The sequence below is a fragment of the Phalacrocorax carbo genome, chromosome 7 (genome assembly GCF_963921805.1).
Source record: "Phalacrocorax carbo chromosome 7, bPhaCar2.1, whole genome shotgun sequence".
In the NCBI taxonomy this organism is placed as follows: domain Eukaryota; kingdom Metazoa; phylum Chordata; class Aves; order Suliformes; family Phalacrocoracidae; genus Phalacrocorax; species Phalacrocorax carbo.
The window spans coordinates 27807658-27826994 of record NC_087519.1 but is presented as its reverse complement, the minus strand read 5'-3'; the positions used below and the strand labels follow the sequence as shown (position 1 = coordinate 27826994).

Below are 19337 nucleotides of genomic sequence, written 5' to 3'. Positions count from 1 at the left end.
GTACTTTCAGAAGATCATTACTATTCAAAAACCTAGCTGGGAAACTGGTTTTAAACTCATTTCACTCTCTTCTGGAAGAGTCTGGCTGACCTATTATTTTTTTGAGCCGATACAGTTCCTCCAAAAAGGGAGGCACCAAGTAACTAGTAAATACAAATTGCTCATTAGCCTAGGATATAATAAATTTGGCTAATCATGACTGCAGCCAGATAAGCATTTGGGATCTTGAAGGAATACTCACTCTCCTGCCACCACTTGCTCCCCCACCCCTTAAAATGCCTTGGCCTTGTGTATACCTACAAACAAATTACAGTATAGACGTGAAATAATTTTATATTGTTTTGTGAATGTATTATACTCCTAGGGTTAAAAGAAAAGGGTACGGTTTCCCCTCCTCTCAGATATTTATACTAAGAAGCTATGAAAACCTTCAAACAAGTACTTTTTGAACCTATGCTGAAAGACAGCATAACTCAGGTAAAATCCTATTTCAAGAAAACATTCCTCATCCTCACTATTCCTTCTAATTACTTGACAGTAAAGCAGTCACATAGTTGAGTCCAGTAAAAAGTCATACACTAACAGATTATTTACCTCTTCTCGAAGCTGCCGTTCTCGTTCTTCTTCTAACTTTTGGATTTCTGCCAATGACAGTGTGGTCTGGGATTGGCAAGCTCCTGAATTTGATTGCTGACCCCATGTTGAAGATGAAGGGAGCTGGGCCAAAAACCCACATCATTAGGAATTACAAAACATTTTAGAGAATACTGCTGAAGTGTAATCATGAAAAAAATCAGTATAAGCCTGCAGCACAGGGGAAAAGGAAGGCCACCTTTAAACTTTAACAAGACATTGGAAGGTATAAAATGGTACAATTAAGTTTTAAAAAGTACACTTGAAGTATAAACTGTATGTCTTTTTGAATTGCCCTCTGATGTACCAGAGTCCAAGATACAGTGTATCAAGAATATGGTAACACATAACTGCCTAAAAAATAGCAATCAATTTTGATTTCAAAAAATTTAGAAGCTCTGAGCTTTAGAAACTTTGCACTGGCCCTTGCTCACTGCAGCAGAATAAACATCTGTATGCATCTGTGAATCCCTTTCCAGTACGTTTCTATCAACTGAACCTTTTTCTTTTGTTTCGCAACTCACCTTCCTCTTGTTTCAAGCATCACTTTCAAAGCCAACTATTTACCCTCTCTTCCCTCTCCAGATAGTTCATCCCTCCCTGCTCTGTTCAAGCTAGTCTAGACAACCCTGAATCCAGCTGTAGTTTTACTTACTACACTGAACTGAAGGAAGAAGTTAAACGGTAGAAACACATTACCTTCATTTGTGCAAGTTGCTGCTGTTGCTGCTGTTGTTGCAGCCGTCGTAAAGCCTCCTGCTGCTGCTGCCTCTGTCTCATTATTTCTTTCTGGCGCTGGAGTTCCAGCTCCTTGCGCTTTCGCTCTTCTTCTTCGAGCCGCTGCCTGGCTGCCTCTTCTTCCATGCGTAGCCGACTTTCTTCAAGTCGCCGTTGAGCTTCCTCCTCTTCACGTGCCCACTTGGCAGCCTCCTCTTCCTTCCCAGGACATAAAGAAGAGTAAAGTCTAAGCAGACTTAGAAAATCTAAATTACTTCTACTCGGTGGTATTGAGATCCCAACAGAACAGAGAGATGCCTTGATATCAAATCTGTGCTGTTTAGGTTGTTTACCTTTACATTTCTCAGACAAGAAAGCCCAATAATATAGTCTATATCCCCTCAAATTTTAAGTTTCCCATTGCTCCACCAAGGGACGTGGAACAGAATGACACCTCTGTAGTTCAGACTAGCTGATTTCACACTGTTTCCCTTCAAGGAGTTATGCACCTTTCAAGTCTGAGCTTCTACCTGCTTACACTACTTACAGTCAAGCATTGCTATACTTTCAATGGAATAAAACTTGACAGGAATAAAGGGAGAAGAGGTGTTGACATGAAAGAATAAAACAGATGACAAAGATGGAGATGTTTACTGTTGTTACTGAACACTAGAGTTGCAAAAGAGAAGATTTTTCTGCTAACAAAGGACTGTATGGTGGGACAGAAATGGTGATGAATGTCTTGTAAGGTAGGGCTCTGAAAAAGAATTCTTTATTTAAGAATTGGCAATTCTGAAATGGGCCTGGAACGTCATGTGAAGCCAACTGTGTTTCAAGATTAAAGACTGACAGTATCAATTAGTGGGCTGGAAGCTCAAATTCCCCAATATGAACTTCTAAAGCTGACCCCAATGCAGGGGGACAGGATGGGGACCAACCTGTTAATAGTGAGACAAGAAAAGGGAAGAAAAAAGCTGAAACTTTGATAGTGGGTATAGTCTTGGCATAGTACAGAAACACTGGCAAAGCTGATCATCTCAGATGATGTTAAAGATAACAATTCTACAGTAAAGGCTCAGAGAATGACAAATCAAAACAAATTATTATTCTGGTATTGTACTCTGCCTTTCTTTTGGAGAAAGGAGTAGAAATACCATGCTGCAAAGCCATTCTTAAGGCTCAAACATGAAGGAAAACACTCATTCAACACAAGTCTCTTTTCCAAAGGGCAGACTGGATTCTGGTTATTTCATCTGAAATCAGGATACAAGTAAACAATCTCTTTTTCATTCACTTGATACTCTCCACAAGCCTTGCCTTCCTCCACCAGAACTGATGGTCTCTCAGGCACGGATATGAGTTTCAAAGCTTGTTCATTTGGCACCTCCATAAGAAAATATAATAGGTCCCTTTTGCCATTTTTCACCTGTTTACGAATTAACTCCTCTCGCTGCCGTCTTTCCTCCTCTTCTCTTCTTCTCTCTTCCAATCTTCTAAGTGCTTCCTCCTGTTGTTGCCGCTCCTCTTCCTCCCGCTGCCGCCTTAGTGCAATTTCCTGCTCTCGTTGTCGTCTCAGGGCTTCCTCCTGGAGTTGGGAACAAAATGTCAATCTATAAATACCATTTTATTGATTAACTGCATCAGAACACAGACTACAACATGGTCTGGCCAGATGAATGGCCTCAAGACAAGCTCCTAGCTAAGCGCTACCAAAACAACTATATTAAAACACCACAGACCCACATGTTAACAAGTTTTTTGATGCAATGTGCATCTCATATAAACTATTTTAATAAAGAAACACATTAAATCATTGCCTATCTTTGGTTTTAAGAAGAATGGTGTTGAGAATGAAAACAAAGGGTGAGTCTCCTCTTTCCAATATGTACTAACTGTACTTGAATGTATATAAAAATGTGCAGGTGTCAATAATTCCTTTTTTTGGGTGTCAGTTCTAAGCTGGAAGCTTTTCCTACTTACAGGAGTTTCTAAACACTCTCTACTCAAGTGCACTACAAAACTCCAGGCACCAGAAATAAGCTTATGAAGAAGCTCAGTGCACTTAAGGGCACTGTAAGTCCCAGAGATGTGGAATTTAGTGAAAGGGCTTTGACTGGGCTATTCCTGTACTATTTAAATGTCATGGGTGATGAAAGGCCACTCGAGGACTCTGATTTTGGGCTACCCCTAAATTATTTAGATAGCTTCCAATAAATTATGTTTTTCTTTCCAAGTAACAAAATTATTAACTCAAAAATAAACATCAGCACCCTTTCCTACTGCTCTGAAGAACAATATAAACAAACTTTTCCATTCGCTATTTGCTTTTTGGACGAATAGGGCACAACCAGCCTTCTGCTGGCCTCCTGTATATTGTTAAACAGGAGTGCATCTGTGCAACTTTTCCCCTAGTTCTGACTTCCTCTTGAAAAAAGCAAAAAAAAAATCCTTGCTTTTTGCTGCCTTTTCTGATCTCTGAATTCCAGCAACTGTGTTCAGGCCACCCTGCTTTTCATCCCTCCTGTTCTTCTCTCCACTTTCTAACTTATCCTACCAGCCTAACCCAAAACCACTACTTTTTGGACAAAAGCTTTTTTTAAACTTTCATAAATACTTTTCCATTTTGAACAATCAGTACTGTGCAATCACACTCTTACAAGTTTTTTTTATAAGCAATACATAATTCACAGGATGAAGGGACACTAATTGTGCAGCATGGATATAAATTTTGAACTCTGGTAAATAAAGGAAGTTAATTCTGAAATCTAAGACCCTTTTTACTACATCTGATACCAAACCTTCATGTACACAGCACAGAAGCTGCAATAGAGTCCACTGAACAACTGTACCAGGTTTCTTTCTGACAATGGCTAACTTCAGCTGTCTAGTAGACAGAACATTTTTTATAAGCAATCCTATGGCACTGAAGAGCTGCTGGCTGCAAGCCAAGAAGTAATTAATATTTCTTTATATCACTTAAGTGGTTTAGTAGTGCTAGATATAAGTGCTATAAGTTTTTCTTCCACTAGCTGGACATAAAACAGTAGCCTGTGGATTATCTTCTCATTAATCAAGTCCTTGGTTTGTCATATTCACAAAAGCTTCAAGCACAACACACAACACCTAGACCACTTTATTACTTGGGCCTGTAACTGAATTAATTGGACACATGCAGTCAAGTCACAATCATCAAGTGTCCCCAGCACAAGTGATGAAAAAATTTCTGCTTATTGTTTCTTTTGCTGAAAAGTCTACTGAGGAGGCTGGAGGTGTGCCTGTCTGTTTCGGGTGACTAGAGACCACACACCAGGATGTCAGTGCATGATGCCCAGCCACCAGCCAGGCTGGGGGCTGTAGGGTGTGTGTGTTTGGCACTAGTCATTGACGTAACACATAGTACCTGAGCAAGATTAACGAAGTCACCAAGTCCTCCTATATGACAGCAAGTCACTGACATCTCTGGCCTACTTTCCCTTTGGGAAATGAGGTTACAATTGCCATTAATAAAACTGTAGGGATTTCTTTCTTGCTGAGGCTTGCCAGGAGAGACACTGTTGAATGACAGCAATTTAAAAAAAGGGGGGGGGGGAGAACAAAGGACAGACTTCTCTCCCCTAGAGAACTAAAGATGAACAGTGTTATACCAGCATGAGGAAAAAAACTCTGCAAGATTATAGAAAGCTGGGAACCACGTGGCTGATGTAATTCTTTTTTTTCCTATTCTTCACAGCTATAGGAAAGGTTGTCTTAATATTTACTTCTGTATCTTCTTATTATTCCCTGTTTTTCTTTGAGCATGTGATTAAAAACATTCAAAGCTCTCCAGCTTTCTGCCACTGAGTGTACAGGAAACAGACTCATTCCTTTGGCTCCTACTGCTCCCATATTCATTACTTCCTGCTCCAAGAGAATCCCAATATTCTTTAGCATCTTTTCTAATAATTGTTTTCAAGCACAGGTTTCTTGCTGTATAGACAACTTATTTCAGATCTTTTAAAATATCTATAATATTGCAGAAAATCCTTAAGTAGCAAGCCTCATTTCAGTAGACTCTGGATTCTTAAATAAAATATAGCATTTTTAGCTGTTAGTAACACCTGCAATTCTGCTTGTCTACATTACTAAGGCTTACAATCTTTTAGTTTTGTGGATCTCATTTTTGAACCAGGTACTTTAAAGGGAGCACTGAAGATTCAATTCAGAGAAAACAATTATTAGCTAATTATTAAACCTCAAATTTTGTTCCTGAAAGCAATCAATCATTACAAAATAGAAAATATCAGACCAGAAACAAAAAGAGAAATGCAGGAGCTACACAAGCTGGGCATTACTATTTGCAATTCTACAGTGCAAGTAATTGATGAAAACTATGAACAGAACTGGATTCAACATTCGGTATGACATTTCATCCTACAGAATTGAATTTCTATTAGTTATTTTTTTTTTTATTTAGAATTCACCATCAACAGCATATTTACTAACCTTATATACTAGTCTTTTATGCAGTATTACATCAAAAGCCTTCCTGAAGTCCAGGCAGATTAAGTCTACTGCTTCACCCCTCTCAGCTCTCACTGTCATCTCCTCAAAAGAAGTTAATCAAATTTGTTAAGCATCATCTCCTCTGTATAAATCCATGCTAATAAATCAGTTCATCCCTGATTCTACAATGCCTTCCAGTACAGAAGTCAGATTCAAATATCAGACCAGTTGTTTTTTTTTTTAAATACAGAATACAATATTATTTTCTCTTTCCAGAGAAGTGCTTAAACCCTTTTGTTACCTTTTCAAGACATTACTGCTCAGAATTAAGCATTGTGGCAATTATTCCATTGGTAATGAACTAAGATACTTGCTGTTACTGCTTTTCAACCCCATTCTGCTTCTTCCTGGTAAATAATTATTTCCCATGACATCTCAGAAAGGGAGAATCAGATTGTTTACTGTACAAATCCAAACTAGAACTTAATGGACATTTCTAAGAAGTTATACACAGTAGCAAAACTGTTAGTCTGAAAAGAAACAACCCAAGTCTATTTATTTGAAGCCACCATGGATGAAACACATTGAGTTACCTGGTGATCAGCTGAAAACTTAGTTATTATTAGAACAGATCTAAAGCAACTTAACTCAAAAGTTAAACTTTTGAGTATATTATTGCTTTAGTACTACAGTAAATCTTGAACTCGAGCATCAAAGGATGCTTTTCCACTGTATACCATAATGAGTTGCTGTACACAAAGCAGATACATTAAAGCAAGGAGCCATTTATTTAGACTTGATTCTTAAAGGTACCATGAAGGCTAGCTAAATACCACACTGCAGTCTATTAAAAGAGATCTTCAGTGACAAAACCCAAACACTGAGTGAACTGAGGTCTATTGACTAACTTACAAATAAAACTACAGATTCTACAGGCTTCCACAGAAACATCTGATCCTTAAACCAGGAAACACACTTTACAACTACCTACCCTAAGCATGTAGAAAAATGTTATAAAGGCTAAAATTTTTTATTACTCTTGCCTATTATTCATGTGCTACTTCACAGGGCATTTATTGACTAACTCCTTAGTGAATAAGCTCAACACAACAATGTGCTTTCCCTTATACTTCACACGCAGAGTGAAAACTTTCATTGTCTTTCCTTCCTACGACACTTAAGGAACAATTAATCTTTCTTCCATACAGAATTCAGAAGTAAATGCTAGAAACATCAAGCTAACAATGCCTCCATTTCATTTTTTTTGTAAGATTAAGAACATACTATAACAACTACCCTCATTCTCCTACTGTGACACAGATCACATCATTCATTTTAACAAATTTGCTTGTCCAAATTACATCCCTTCCTTTCCCAAATATTAGCTCAAGAAAATAAAGCTGACAGACTACAGCATAACCCAGGTAATCATTTATTAAAAAAATAATTTACTAAGTTAAGAAAACAGGGGGAAAATAAGCTAAATGATACATCACTTTTTTCCACTATATCCCTCTACATTTTATTCATTTGAAACAGCTGCTCAAGCTCCAGTCTACTCCAGAACATACCCTTATCAAAACACTAGACTGCATAAATGGCAAATAAAGATTAAAGATATGATAACCAGGAAACTAGCTAAAGTCTAATATTGACACTAAGAAGTTGGAAGGGAGTATTCCCCATTGAATAAAGCCTCTCAGCTCACAAACAGGAATCTGTCTTGAAATGAACCATCAACGCCTATTTCTCAAATTGCAATTTGGGCTATTAAAAATCAAGAAGAGAAGAATCATTTCATATACTCACATGAAAAATATTAGAACTGTCTTCATACACACCTACTAATTAGACCCCACAGGATTCTTAAAGTGAGTTTTAAAAAGTATTAAAATTAGAGATGAACTACATTGAGGAAACTCACTTGCTTCCTGCGGGCCAGTTCTTCTTCTTCACGTCGTTTCCTCTCATCTTCCTGCTGCCTCCTAAGTAGCTCTTCTTGTTGCCTCCGAAGCTCCTCCTGCCTTTTCCTCTCCTCTTCCTCTCGTTTGGCCCTCATTTCCACTTCTCTCCTCTCTTGCTCTAGCTACAATTCACATAAAACTATACTCAGATGCAGGTAACGTATTCCTACACCATTTCTTAGGGCAACTCTGCTGAGATTATACTAACAACATAAGAGATGAAGCCTCTTGACAGATGCTTTTCCTTAATGGTAATTTTACCTATCAGCTGGCTGCCTACTGGGGTCAGATTCCTGAAAGAGTCCAGAACAATTTTGGACAATTTCTGGTTTGTATCAAACACCAGTTCTCTAATCGGTCTTTCTACATCAGCTCCTTAAAGTAACCTGACGTTAGAAGCTAGTAGCAAGTTGTTTTGCAGTCTTCATAAAGTACTCAGTTTCAGGAAATGCATAGAAGCATACAGGTTCAAACTTACAAAAACAATTTAATACTAGAGTAAGTGTGAAACTACCCTGACAAACAGGACCCTTGCGATTCCCCAAACCAATTCTGGTGAAAAGATGCAAGGATTAAGAGAACCACTACCTGCTCCTGCTCAGGGTTTGTCATGACGGCTCATGATGATCCCATTTTAAAACAGAGGTGGCTAGTGAAGAGTTTCTGATCACAAGCGTAAAAAGTATAACCCCGACTTTAGAGGTCAGTAGTACCTCCACAGCAATGGTTTCCAGACAGCAGTAGACAATGTTTCATAAATGGTTTCTATAAACCATATTCTCTTTATAGTGTTTTCCATGAAAATCTAATAAAAATCATAAAGAGCAGTCTGAAGATTGAAGAGCTAATAATCTTCCATTGGCTCAAGAAACACAGATTGCAGAACTGCAATCCCAACTTCTTACAGTACAAAACAGTTTCTGACCTTTGCAGCTTTGGCCTTCTCGAGCTGCTGAAGTTGTTCTAGAGCTGGTCCCTGAGCTGCAGTATCAATGGGGAGATCCCAGACACTGCTTCCGTCCCAGACTAGATAGTGAAGAGAACAAACATTGACAAGCAAAAAATAAGCACATCAACAAAAAACAACTGAAAGGCGAAAATCTTGTGTATGCAGATACTATATTTTATGAACTAAAATAAGGACAATACATCAGTCTTAGTAGAGGGCCACTTTTTCTTCTTGTAGAACAAGGCTTGCCTGTTACTGAAGCAAGTCTGATTTCCTACAAAATTCTATTCAAGAACCAGCTATTCAAACTCCTCCCATCAGAGCACAACTTCATAATATAACACTCAATCCCTTTGGATCATGACTTCCTATAACCATAGGAAAAAATCATGTTCTTCACAGCTCTCAGATGGAATTTAAACTGCAAGGTAAAGTAGGCTGAACCAGTTAAAAAATACAATGCAGAAGTAATTTCCCTTAGCATCAGGAAGGGAGTGATCGTCTCAAAGATGCCGGCTCTTAATCCATGAGCTTTTCTCAACATATCTCCCACATGCTAAGCGTCTTACCTGTAGGTTGCGGAGCTGACTGAAGTTCCCATATGGAGCCAGTGTCCGGCACTGACACAGACCTTGTAACAGGTGGCATCATGTTCTGTTCAGATATTCTGTAATACCAACAGCAAGAGTCAACATGCCACTTCCAGGGAGAGGAGTGCTCTGAACAGGCATGAGATTCAGTAACTTGTAACATATTCCTTTCCTTCCACACCTCTATTTAAAACAAAAATGTGATGTGGACAATAATATCTTCTTGCAGAGTTCTTGCTCATCTCATCCCTGCTGCAAAGTCAAGGGCTCAGCCAGCTACTGCTGCAGTTTCGCATTTCCTGCTTAAAGGCTAGTTTGAGTAACAAGCATCTAGTATTGGCAGAACTCAGTTGGCAAAGCCGTTCTGTTACCAGCACAACAGATCTGTCAACTATGAGATTTTTCCTGCTTATTTTTCATAAACATTCTCTTAGGTGAAGGCTACATATATAAAGAATTATTCAACATCCTGCTACTGTTTCATATTCACACAATCTTTAAAATATGTAATGCTCAAATATGAGCAAACTTCAATTGGATGGACCACTGACAAGATTATAATTATCATAACATACAAGTTAGAGTATAGAAGAATGGTACTCAGTTCAAGTCTGGGCTAACTCACCTCATCTTCAGGGCCTGAAATTGTTGCAAGAGAATAGCAAGCTGTTGCTGCTGCTGGGATGAGAGGGCTGCCTTTTGCTGCTGAGCCAGCACCTGTGCATATTGTTGTCTTCAAAAGAGAAGCAGAGAATCACTGGTATTTGTTCACTTGCTTATTTATATAATGACCAAGCTGCAGAAGTTGCGCACAGATTCATTCTCCAGAACTAACACCCACTGACCTATGTAATGTACATGCTAAATACTAGAGGAAGCCACAGAACAGGGCCTTGGAATGAATGAAAATTCAAGAATACAACAAACTGGCCCAACATGAGGAAAACCAAATTTCTCTTCACCATCAACTACATCAACTGACTATTGCTGTCCAATGTCACTCCTGTAAGCTGTGCAACACTACTTCCTTTTTCCTATAGGCTACATACAGATTGCTCAAATTAATCTGTCTTTGACGACTGCCCACCTATACAACTCAGTCTCTTCCCTAGTACATCAAGGCATCCCCTAGTAAGGGGCAGGCTCTTGCCCTATTAAATCATAAGCTAACACTAGTCACAATCACAAGACATGCCTTCAGGACCCCTTGAACAAGTAGTCTATCTGATTGCTTTCTTTTCTCCAAGCTCCTACAAAACAAGTTGTTAGGAACTGGCCAGAATCGAACTACTGACAAACCGCTTTCTCCAGCGGTTACCTTCCACTGATGTCAAAAAGCTGAGCAAACAGACCAAAAATAAGCTCTGCCTTCTTCACCTCCAGTTCAAGTCATGTGGCCGTCCCTTGACTCCAAAACACCCAAACTGCATCACAAGGATAGCTGGGATTCAGTTTGGCCATAAACGCTACCTACATAGCAAGTCTTGCCAAAGTAGCTACACAAGACACCAAAAAAGACTGACGTGTGTTTGAGGTAGCCACACTCTGTCCTAATCCTGTAGACTATTGAGCCTCTGGTGTTTGCAGAAGCAGGCTACTGCTGTTGTAGGTGAAGCACTCCCAGCCCCATTGCCCAAGGAAACAATGACAAGAAGCTGAACCCAGATGATTAAAAATGCAGAGCAGAACACAGCCACTGGAAGATCTCTGGGACTGGCAGTCTTACTGTATTAAAAGATGCTGATACTGGAGGTGCTGCATTTGGATCAGGGCCAACTCTTGCTGTCTAGTCAGCCGCTCTTGGTCCAGCTCGCCCTATGTTTAGGAATAAAACATTCTGTTTTAATAACATATATAACAACAGTAGTAGTATATTGCAAATGCAAGCAATGTAAAAGTTGCATTCTGAACTGAAAAGACAAAGAAAATAGAAGAACAGCTAGACAAAGATCAACATTTAAAAACAAAGCCTGTAGTGTGTTGACTGCACAATACACAGCATGTATGACAGGACCAAGCCTTCCAGCCACAGACATGGCAAAACAAACATTTTCAGAGGAGAAAAGACACTCAATTTAAAAAAGATAGTTTAACACAGGGTTCAACTTTCGTGCTTGAAACACCTGCAATTCCAAGACAGAGCAATTGACACGCATATAATTAAATTTCCATTTGTTACAGGACTCTGAATACTGTTAACTGTCACGTAATTACCAGATGTGGAAGCGGTGCTGGACCTGGAGTGAAAGGAACCCTGCCCCACATTTTCATGATGTCTCCCAGTGGCTGGAAAGTCTCATCACAGGCTCTCTTAACCAACAGCGACATAGTGAAGTATCCAGCCTGGAACCACTCTGCCATCTCCTGATTACTGAAAGGACCTGAAATAACACCAACCAATACACATGGGGGAAGGGGAAGTAAGGCCAAGTTGAGCATACTGGAAACAAAGAACACGGTGCTTGCTAAAGGAACACAGTACCTAGCATTCCTGTCCGTCTCATCCACTTGTCTGGACAGATGGTACATTCAAGGCTAGAGTGTCAATGCACATATCTAGATCTCTACAGTGCCTACAGCGTTCCCCCAAACAGTCATTACTGAAAAGTGCATGACTGCTTTCACCATGCATTGGAGGGAGATGAGACCGCTGAGATGAAAGCCAACCAGCCATGGTGGTGTGGAGCTTGGTCCAGCTAATTATATACATCCTGCCTTCTGGCAAAGCTCGCTACTTCAGGCTTAACACCAGGGTGACAACAGTTGCAATTTCCAGTTTGGACCTCAGCAGTATCCGCTAGCTGACAGTGCTAAAAAACAAGCACTACTTCCTCCACATAATTATCTGTGCAGTTTAAATGATCTTAGCCTGTTTCAACTCTTGCCTTCAAATTAAAGGAATTTGTATGTTTAACAGAAATTTTGCTTCTGGAACTTAGACAAGCAGATCCACCCGAGTGCAAGATTATATCTTTAAAGATAATGAGGAAACCAGTGCCTCTTTTCCTTTCTCAGAAAGCTACACTTCTCTTCCTTTTTCCTGAGAAAGATTTCATTCAGTCAAAGGAGGACTCCTACTGTAATTTTACATATCCAAATGGACACAGAGCCAGGTTTTTTTAAAAAAGATTATTTAAGAGAATAAGAACCACCTGCACAAAATTTTTTATAAGTATCTTCTGGAAAGCAAGAATGTTCAGTAATTCTTGCCTTCTCTGAAAAGTTATCTCTAGAAGGTAATTCCTCCCAGAGAATACCACAAGAGATATCCCCAGAAAAAATTATGTGGGAGTGTTTACTTCTGGCGGTCACACTCAAGAAAGTATTTATTCCAATGAAAAACTGCTAGACCATCAATGAGCAATGAACACCCAGCAGCGACTAACATACAGTTTGAAGCAGGCTGAACAAATAAAAACGCTTTATGGTTAATACCCTTTAAACCTAAAGGGGTGAGAAGAAAACCCTAAAGATGTGCAATACCAGCAGACAAGAGCCTGGCACAGATCCCACAGGTAACACCCCCACAAATCCTATCTAGAGTTCATAGTCGAGGAAGTCATTCACACTAAACAGCATTAGCAGCTACTACTTAATGAAGTACAACAACTAAGGAACTCACTGCTTAATTGCATGTTTGGGAGGCAGCTAAGCAGCTGCTAGAACAGAGCCTTAAGACCTCCAAAAGGAAAGTACCTTCTGAAAGCAAAGATGCAAGTACCTACATGAAAGGCCTGTTCCTACTTTAATTGCAAAAACCTGAGATTTCTTCAGTGAAAACTGCAAGCATGAGACAGTATTATATGAACTAATAATGCACTGGCTGCAAGTACAAGTTACACTGATATTATGTATGAGCACTGGCTTCTGAAAACCTATTTTCTCTTTGCTCTAGACTCTAAACAAACTACCTTTCCCTGAACAGTCCACGTCTTTGGGCTGAGACTAGAGAACTGATTTCAGTGTTTCTCATGGATTCTTCACCAAGTTACTGAATGATCACATTCTTGTTTTGTTTTCACTATTGTCTGGAAATCTGAGTAACTATTGGCATGAAGAATAGGTTTCAGTCTAACCTCAATTTACAGAAACGCCAAGCGATAGCAAACCTTAGCCACGATAGCATATAATTCTGGACATTAGGCATGCTGAGCTGATGAGGGCAGTAATGGTTAGAAGGATCCTTTTTCAAAACCTGATTCTAGAGTGGTAAATTCCCTGTGCTGCTTTTATAAAAACAAGTATCAGTATCTGTTGGCAGTAATTTTGTGATGAACTCTAACAGTTCTGTGAAACAAAAGAGGAAGTGTAAAGGGCACAGACCTACCCTGAATTTCTCCTTGTGGGTCTTTGTAGTACCACTTCTGCATTGCTTCATGGAACAACGGCATAGAGGAACCCTTTGCTCTGTGCTCTTGAATTTTTGCTGCTAGTCTTTCATCATCAAGGGCACTGTCCTGCAGGTATGCCACCATTTTCTCTGCTTGCTGCAGGAGATGACAAAACCAGCAAGGAATTCAAGAGTTAGATGCGTGCTTACAGATTTAAAAATGAGTATGCCAAATACAACCACTTTGTATCAACCAGTGCTCAAGAGCGTACCAGGAATTACAGGCAGCTCAAGGACACAGTTGTGCTTCATTTATGTTTTGTTTGTGTTGTGTTGTTTTTGGTGGTGATTTTTTGTTGGTTGGTTTTGTTTTGGTAGGGTGGTTTTTTATTGTTTTGGGTTTGTTTTTTTTTTTTAAACATACTGGGCACACTGTTTTATGGTTTCTCAAAGGCAAATGGTAAGGCTACTTGATGGTGGATCAAGCACTAAGATCTCTAGCTCTTTATCACTAGGTATAGTACCCTTATTCAGAAAAATACTACATAGACTTGAATTATTCTCCAAAAAAATAACGGAGGAAAGAAAATTAACTTTCAGTATACATTGTGGAGTGTAAAGTTTCAGCTGCATTTCTGTTTTTATGGGCTTCAAATATTTTTTGCATTCCACATTCCTCCAGTCTCATGACTGTCAACAACAAAAGAATTTAAGAAGTTTTACCTGCTCTAGGTGTTTGAGACCTTCTTCATCATCTGTGTCAGTGGGAATGTTGCCCATGCCTGGAGCAGCTGTGACAGGTGTCTGAACTGGCCGCAGAGCAGGATTTGAATTGGAAACAGGGGGAGAAGGATGAGCAGGAGAAGCTGTGTCTGCAGAAATCTGTGGCAAAGGTTGAGCAACAGAAGCCAAATCTAAAGAAAAATGTGAAAATTAGTTCATTATCTTCAACATAAATGAAAATTACTTTTAAGAACTTACTGTAGAAAATATTCAACAGATCAAAATTAGCACCAAAGCAAAAGTATTTTCAGACCTTCCAGTATGTATGACTGCACATCGGTACTGTTAACAGCACAGGCACCCAACCTAACTTCAAGGAACAATCAATTTAGTTCTAACAGTGCAGAATGCGGCACATTTCAGCATATCCTGTTCCCTGGCCACATACATTTGTCCAGACTGTTCTGCTCTACCACAATGAGGCACATCCAGAACTAGCTCATGTTTCTCCAGACTGCATTGCAATGTGAAGTACCAGTGTACTGCAAGCATTTGAGATGGCATATCCAACAAATCCTGTATTTCTAGATCAGTGGTGAATTCCAGTTTTTCATCACTATAATCCTGTTCTTGACTCTTTAAAGAGACCAAGACTAATCACAACCAGTAATGGAAACTTACTAAATTTATCTATCAAGTTTATTACCTTCCCCTCTGTTGGACATTTTGGCTGGTGGTGTATTATCCGTTCGGTTCTCTTTATCTTCTGCTTTTTCTGTTCTTTCTGGCACAGACTCTTCCTTCCTTTCAAAAAGGCTCGTCTGCAGTGGGTCTGGAGGCTGGGATTTTGGTGGGGTATCTGACCTGGCAGCCGGTGAAGATGATTGGACTGCTTCTTCCACTGCTTCTGTAACATTGCATGGTTCTGCATAACTGAATTAACGGAAAATCTACACTGCAGCATAGAACAGATGCATGAGAAGTCCCCCTTACCTGCCACTACTCTCTCTGTTTTCTCCCCCTCTTTCTTGGTAGTCTTTTCATGATCTTTGGCTTCTTCATTGTGGCTCCCTTCAGAGTCGGATCTTTCTTCCCCTTCTTCCACAGGTCGGAAGTCCATCTCCTGTTCCTCAGGGATTGGCTCCTTCTGCACCTTCTACAAAGTCAACATATCATCCATAATCCACTCACGTAACAGGACATTTGCTTAAAGTGAACAAAGGGCCCAAGACAGCTTTTCACCTTTAAAGAGAGAAATGCTCCAGAGGAGTCAAATGTTCCCATTTCTTCTTCTGCATCTTCTAAGCACCACTCAGGGAGACTGTCCCTGTCGTCATCCATGCTGCCGCTCCCACACCGTACTCGTCGATAACCCCGTTCATCATCTCGTTCCCGGAAATCAAATTCAAACCTCCGCCGTCGCTCCATGTGTTCTCGCCAGCCTGCAGAACGAGGGCCGTCTAAGGTGGGGGGAAAGTAACTTTACAAGACAGTCCCAGGGGTAGTAGCTTTCTTGGAAGGGCGAGGGGGTGGGTGAAGAGGTGACAAACTGTGACAGGTACTCAGAAAGCCCCTACAGTGTACAATCCACCTATGAACGGGCATCTTAAAGGACACAGGAAAGAAAAGTAGTATCTTACCATTAAGCAGACTTTCAAATATTGTCCACTGTATATCTCCACATTACAAATTGTATTACGAGCATTAAAAAACACATAAGACTAAGAAAGATGGGCATCATAATCTAAAACATGCTGGAGCACCAAAATAAGACAAGATGCTGATTAAATTTACCAGCCAGACTTAAATCTTTTTTTGGCATCTTTATATGTATACTATTTTTTATATATTCTTTTAGGCAATCTGCAAAAGTCACATTCTGAACAAACCACCCATGTTTTTCCCTTTTGCCCTCAGAGACACTTTTGTGCATATACATGAAAAATGGACTGACGACTGTTCAAATACCTTTGAAAGCACTGTTAAGTCTCTTGAGTGGTAATTTTTTAGTCATGAAATACCAAAACTTGGAATGATAGTAAGAGGGAAAAGCTTTCCTAATTCAAGTACACTTTTTATTTCACTCTTCTTTCTAAACCATTCAGAAGACATCTTCATGCAGCCAAGCTTAAAATCCTCTGACTGCAATAATGCCATTTAAATTGTAAAGAACTTGCTGCTACGGAAAACAAATTGGGAGTGAAAGGATTGTAAACACCTTTCCATCCAATAGAAGCTATCTTTACCAGAAAGGTGCAAAGCAAAAAATGAAAGCACCTTAGTTTTTAGTGCTTTTAGTGGTGACTGTTCTTTTCCAGAGAAAAACTTTCATTGGTCTTGGAATTTGTGCAATCTGTTCTGTCTCACCGTTTATCAAACAGCTACCAAAAAACACCTCATGCTAGAGAGGAGAAACATTGTCCTCTATTCCATTTGCTTCATATAAATGAAGACTGCATGGGTAATATTAATACTTAGGACTGATGTAGAAACAAAAACTCTGCATTTGTCTCACAAATACAATAAACGTAAAACAAACTCCTAGAAACACTATGAATGTTAAGATTATATTTTATCAAGGAAACACAAAAGATTAGACTTTAACAAGACCTTCACTATACGTGCTTATTTGCAAATAATTCCACTGTATAACAATCTATGCTTCTAGTTATGCCTCAGAAACAAATAAGTAACATTTTTGGTATGCAAAACTGTCAAATCGATATTCTGAGGCAACCTTTTTAAATGTCATTAAGGGAAGATAAAAGGCACAGTAAGCTTGCTTTTATCCCATCTTTTCTACCTGGTCAAAGAAAGGACTACTGGCTGCTTCAAGAAACCAAAGTACACTTTAGTCTCAATTATTAATACCTATTTAGCTCTTTGAAGTTATATTCCCTCATTCAGAAAAGAAGTTTCCAACATATACTAAAACAACACTAAATATCAAACTAAAGAATACCAAATACTAAACAAGAAGACAAAGTAATCTACACATATTACTTTTTTGACATATATTGTGTATGAACCTGATTTTTATTTTGCTCAGTTTTAGAGCAAGATTCTGGAACATACTTTAGCTGCTTTAAGATGTTGAGGAAGCACAAACCACAATGCCCCAAAATAAGGAGTATACTTGACTCACAGCAGTTGATTCTGAAAATGGAGCAAAGATGAATTTGAAAACCCTTTCAAAAAAAGCAGCAACCAATCAATATTTATATGAGATTACAGACTATGGCCTTTCTAAAATGCTTTTCAAGAAAAAGATCTTAACAGAGCTGCTTAAACAAAGACACAAAATCATATCGATAGAAATTTTAGGCAAGAAGATATGATCCCCTCTCCTTAATGATGACTTGGTAACAAAAAACCAAACCATCTACATATTATTCACTAGTTTTGAGACCAAAACAGGTTTGTATATGTATCTGATAAAGTTCTCTGCAAATATAAGGCCAATCACAGTATGAATGCAAGAACTAGAACAACCAAAAGAAGGAGTTTTTTAGGTAAGCAGTCATTAAATCATTAAAAAAGATGGCCAAAAATGGGAGAGAAAGATCAAGAGAACTTGGAAACAGCCAGTGAATTTAAAGCTACGGTCACATTTTTCTTACAGATGGTTAACCCACACTAAAGATCCTATTTCACACCTACAATAACAGCAGTACCACATTTACCTAGAACAACTAGCAAAACAACTTGTCCATTTTATAAGACAAGGTAAGATGCCTTTTCATCAGACTTCCACTCCTAGTACACGCAGTAGTAGAAAAAGTAGAAAACCCCACAAACTGACTGGAAAAGCCTATTGATGTAATCCAGATGTTTTTCATGCTGAAAAAAAAGATGAGTTTACATCCTCCTGAATTAAGCAGTAGAAGGAAAAAAGCATTAGACTTGCCTATTTTAAGGAGAACTCTGACCAATTTGCTTCTTCACTTTACTACCAATACTCAGAGGATCCCTCACTTCATAGGAGGCATAGCCAAGTGAGAGGAGAACAGTTTAAACACAGCATGGACACGACAGATCCCTTCAACTATGCCAAAAGAGTTAACTTTAGCTACAGTAAATCAGACCACAGAATCTGGGAAACTACACTTAGGGACACAAGACTGCTTCAGCAGAAGCAGTCCATCCTCTCAATCCTTTGTGCCTATTAAAAAAAAGCACAAAATGAGCATATTTAGGTCAGCCATCCTGCAGTAAACACACCTGAAGGAGCAAGATGAATTCAAAAGCTGGAAAAACAATGGTCTGTGGGAACCAAAGTATTCTTTGCTTAACAACAGAAGAAGATAAACTCAAGCCTGACAACTGCTATTTTCTCTAAACTCTTCTCACCCAAAAGAGAAAACAAGCAGCATACAATCTACTAGGGAATATGCAGACCCAAGTCAGTGGAAGGTCCAGCTAAACAAATGATGAAAGTACTCTGAAGACACTTCTGTTTTTAGCAGGACACATGATTAGTACTATTACCTAACAGCAAAGTACAAACCAGCAGTTTAATCCATGCTAATTTGAGTTAAACTCGCTGTTCAAAGCAAGAATGTGATTAAAATTATTTTGATGGTCCTGTAGCTACTACCAACAGGAGACTTCAAATGCAGCTCTGACCAAATCTGAGAGACTAGTACAACACAGCTGGCAACTCAGTCTATCTCAAAGTTATCAACTTCTCTGCAGATTCACAGAATTCTTAGAACAGGCTTTTAATTATACCTACTAAAACTAACTTGTAAGTGAAATTAAGTTAGTTGTCTACTACAGCAAAAATTCAAATAATCAGTTATATTTCCTATGATGGAAGTACAATGAATTTTCAAACCCTTCCTCAGAATATCTTCCAAAAAAGTTAAACACATGAATGTACTTCTGAACTTTGAGGTCTATGCTTCCTTTTAAGCTAAAGCATGCAGGCTCGTACTTGCAAAACACTC

The 19337-nt window shown here is 39.0% G+C and overlaps 1 protein-coding gene across 11 annotated transcripts in view; it reads right to left on the bottom strand.

Moving 5' to 3' along the window:
- Window positions 1–19337, bottom strand: part of GIGYF2 (GRB10 interacting GYF protein 2) — a 78198-nt gene that overhangs the window by 6943 nt on the left and 51918 nt on the right. For 3 of the 11 annotated variants that reach the window (XM_064457196.1, XM_064457206.1, XM_064457197.1), the window contains 15 exons: window positions 15631–15848; window positions 15382–15544; window positions 15095–15313; window positions 14389–14579; window positions 13663–13822; window positions 11550–11716; window positions 11062–11150; window positions 9961–10068; window positions 9315–9412; window positions 8722–8822; window positions 7757–7918; window positions 5833–5934; window positions 2777–2935; window positions 1333–1569; window positions 595–717 (listed from right to left, as the gene is read on the bottom strand). In XM_064457196.1, the coding sequence (XP_064313266.1) occupies window positions 595–717; window positions 1333–1569; window positions 2777–2935; window positions 5833–5934; window positions 7757–7918; window positions 8722–8822; window positions 9315–9412; window positions 9961–10068; window positions 11062–11150; window positions 11550–11716; window positions 13663–13822; window positions 14389–14579; window positions 15095–15313; window positions 15382–15544; window positions 15631–15848 (2297 nt within the window). The remainder of the gene's footprint in view (window positions 1–594; window positions 718–1332; window positions 1570–2776; window positions 2936–5832; window positions 5935–7756; window positions 7919–8721; window positions 8823–9314; window positions 9413–9960; window positions 10069–11061; window positions 11151–11549; window positions 11717–13662; window positions 13823–14388; window positions 14580–15094; window positions 15314–15381; window positions 15545–15630; window positions 15849–19337) is intronic. The other 8 variants (XM_064457198.1, XM_064457199.1, XM_064457202.1 and 5 more) reach the window with 8 other exon arrangements.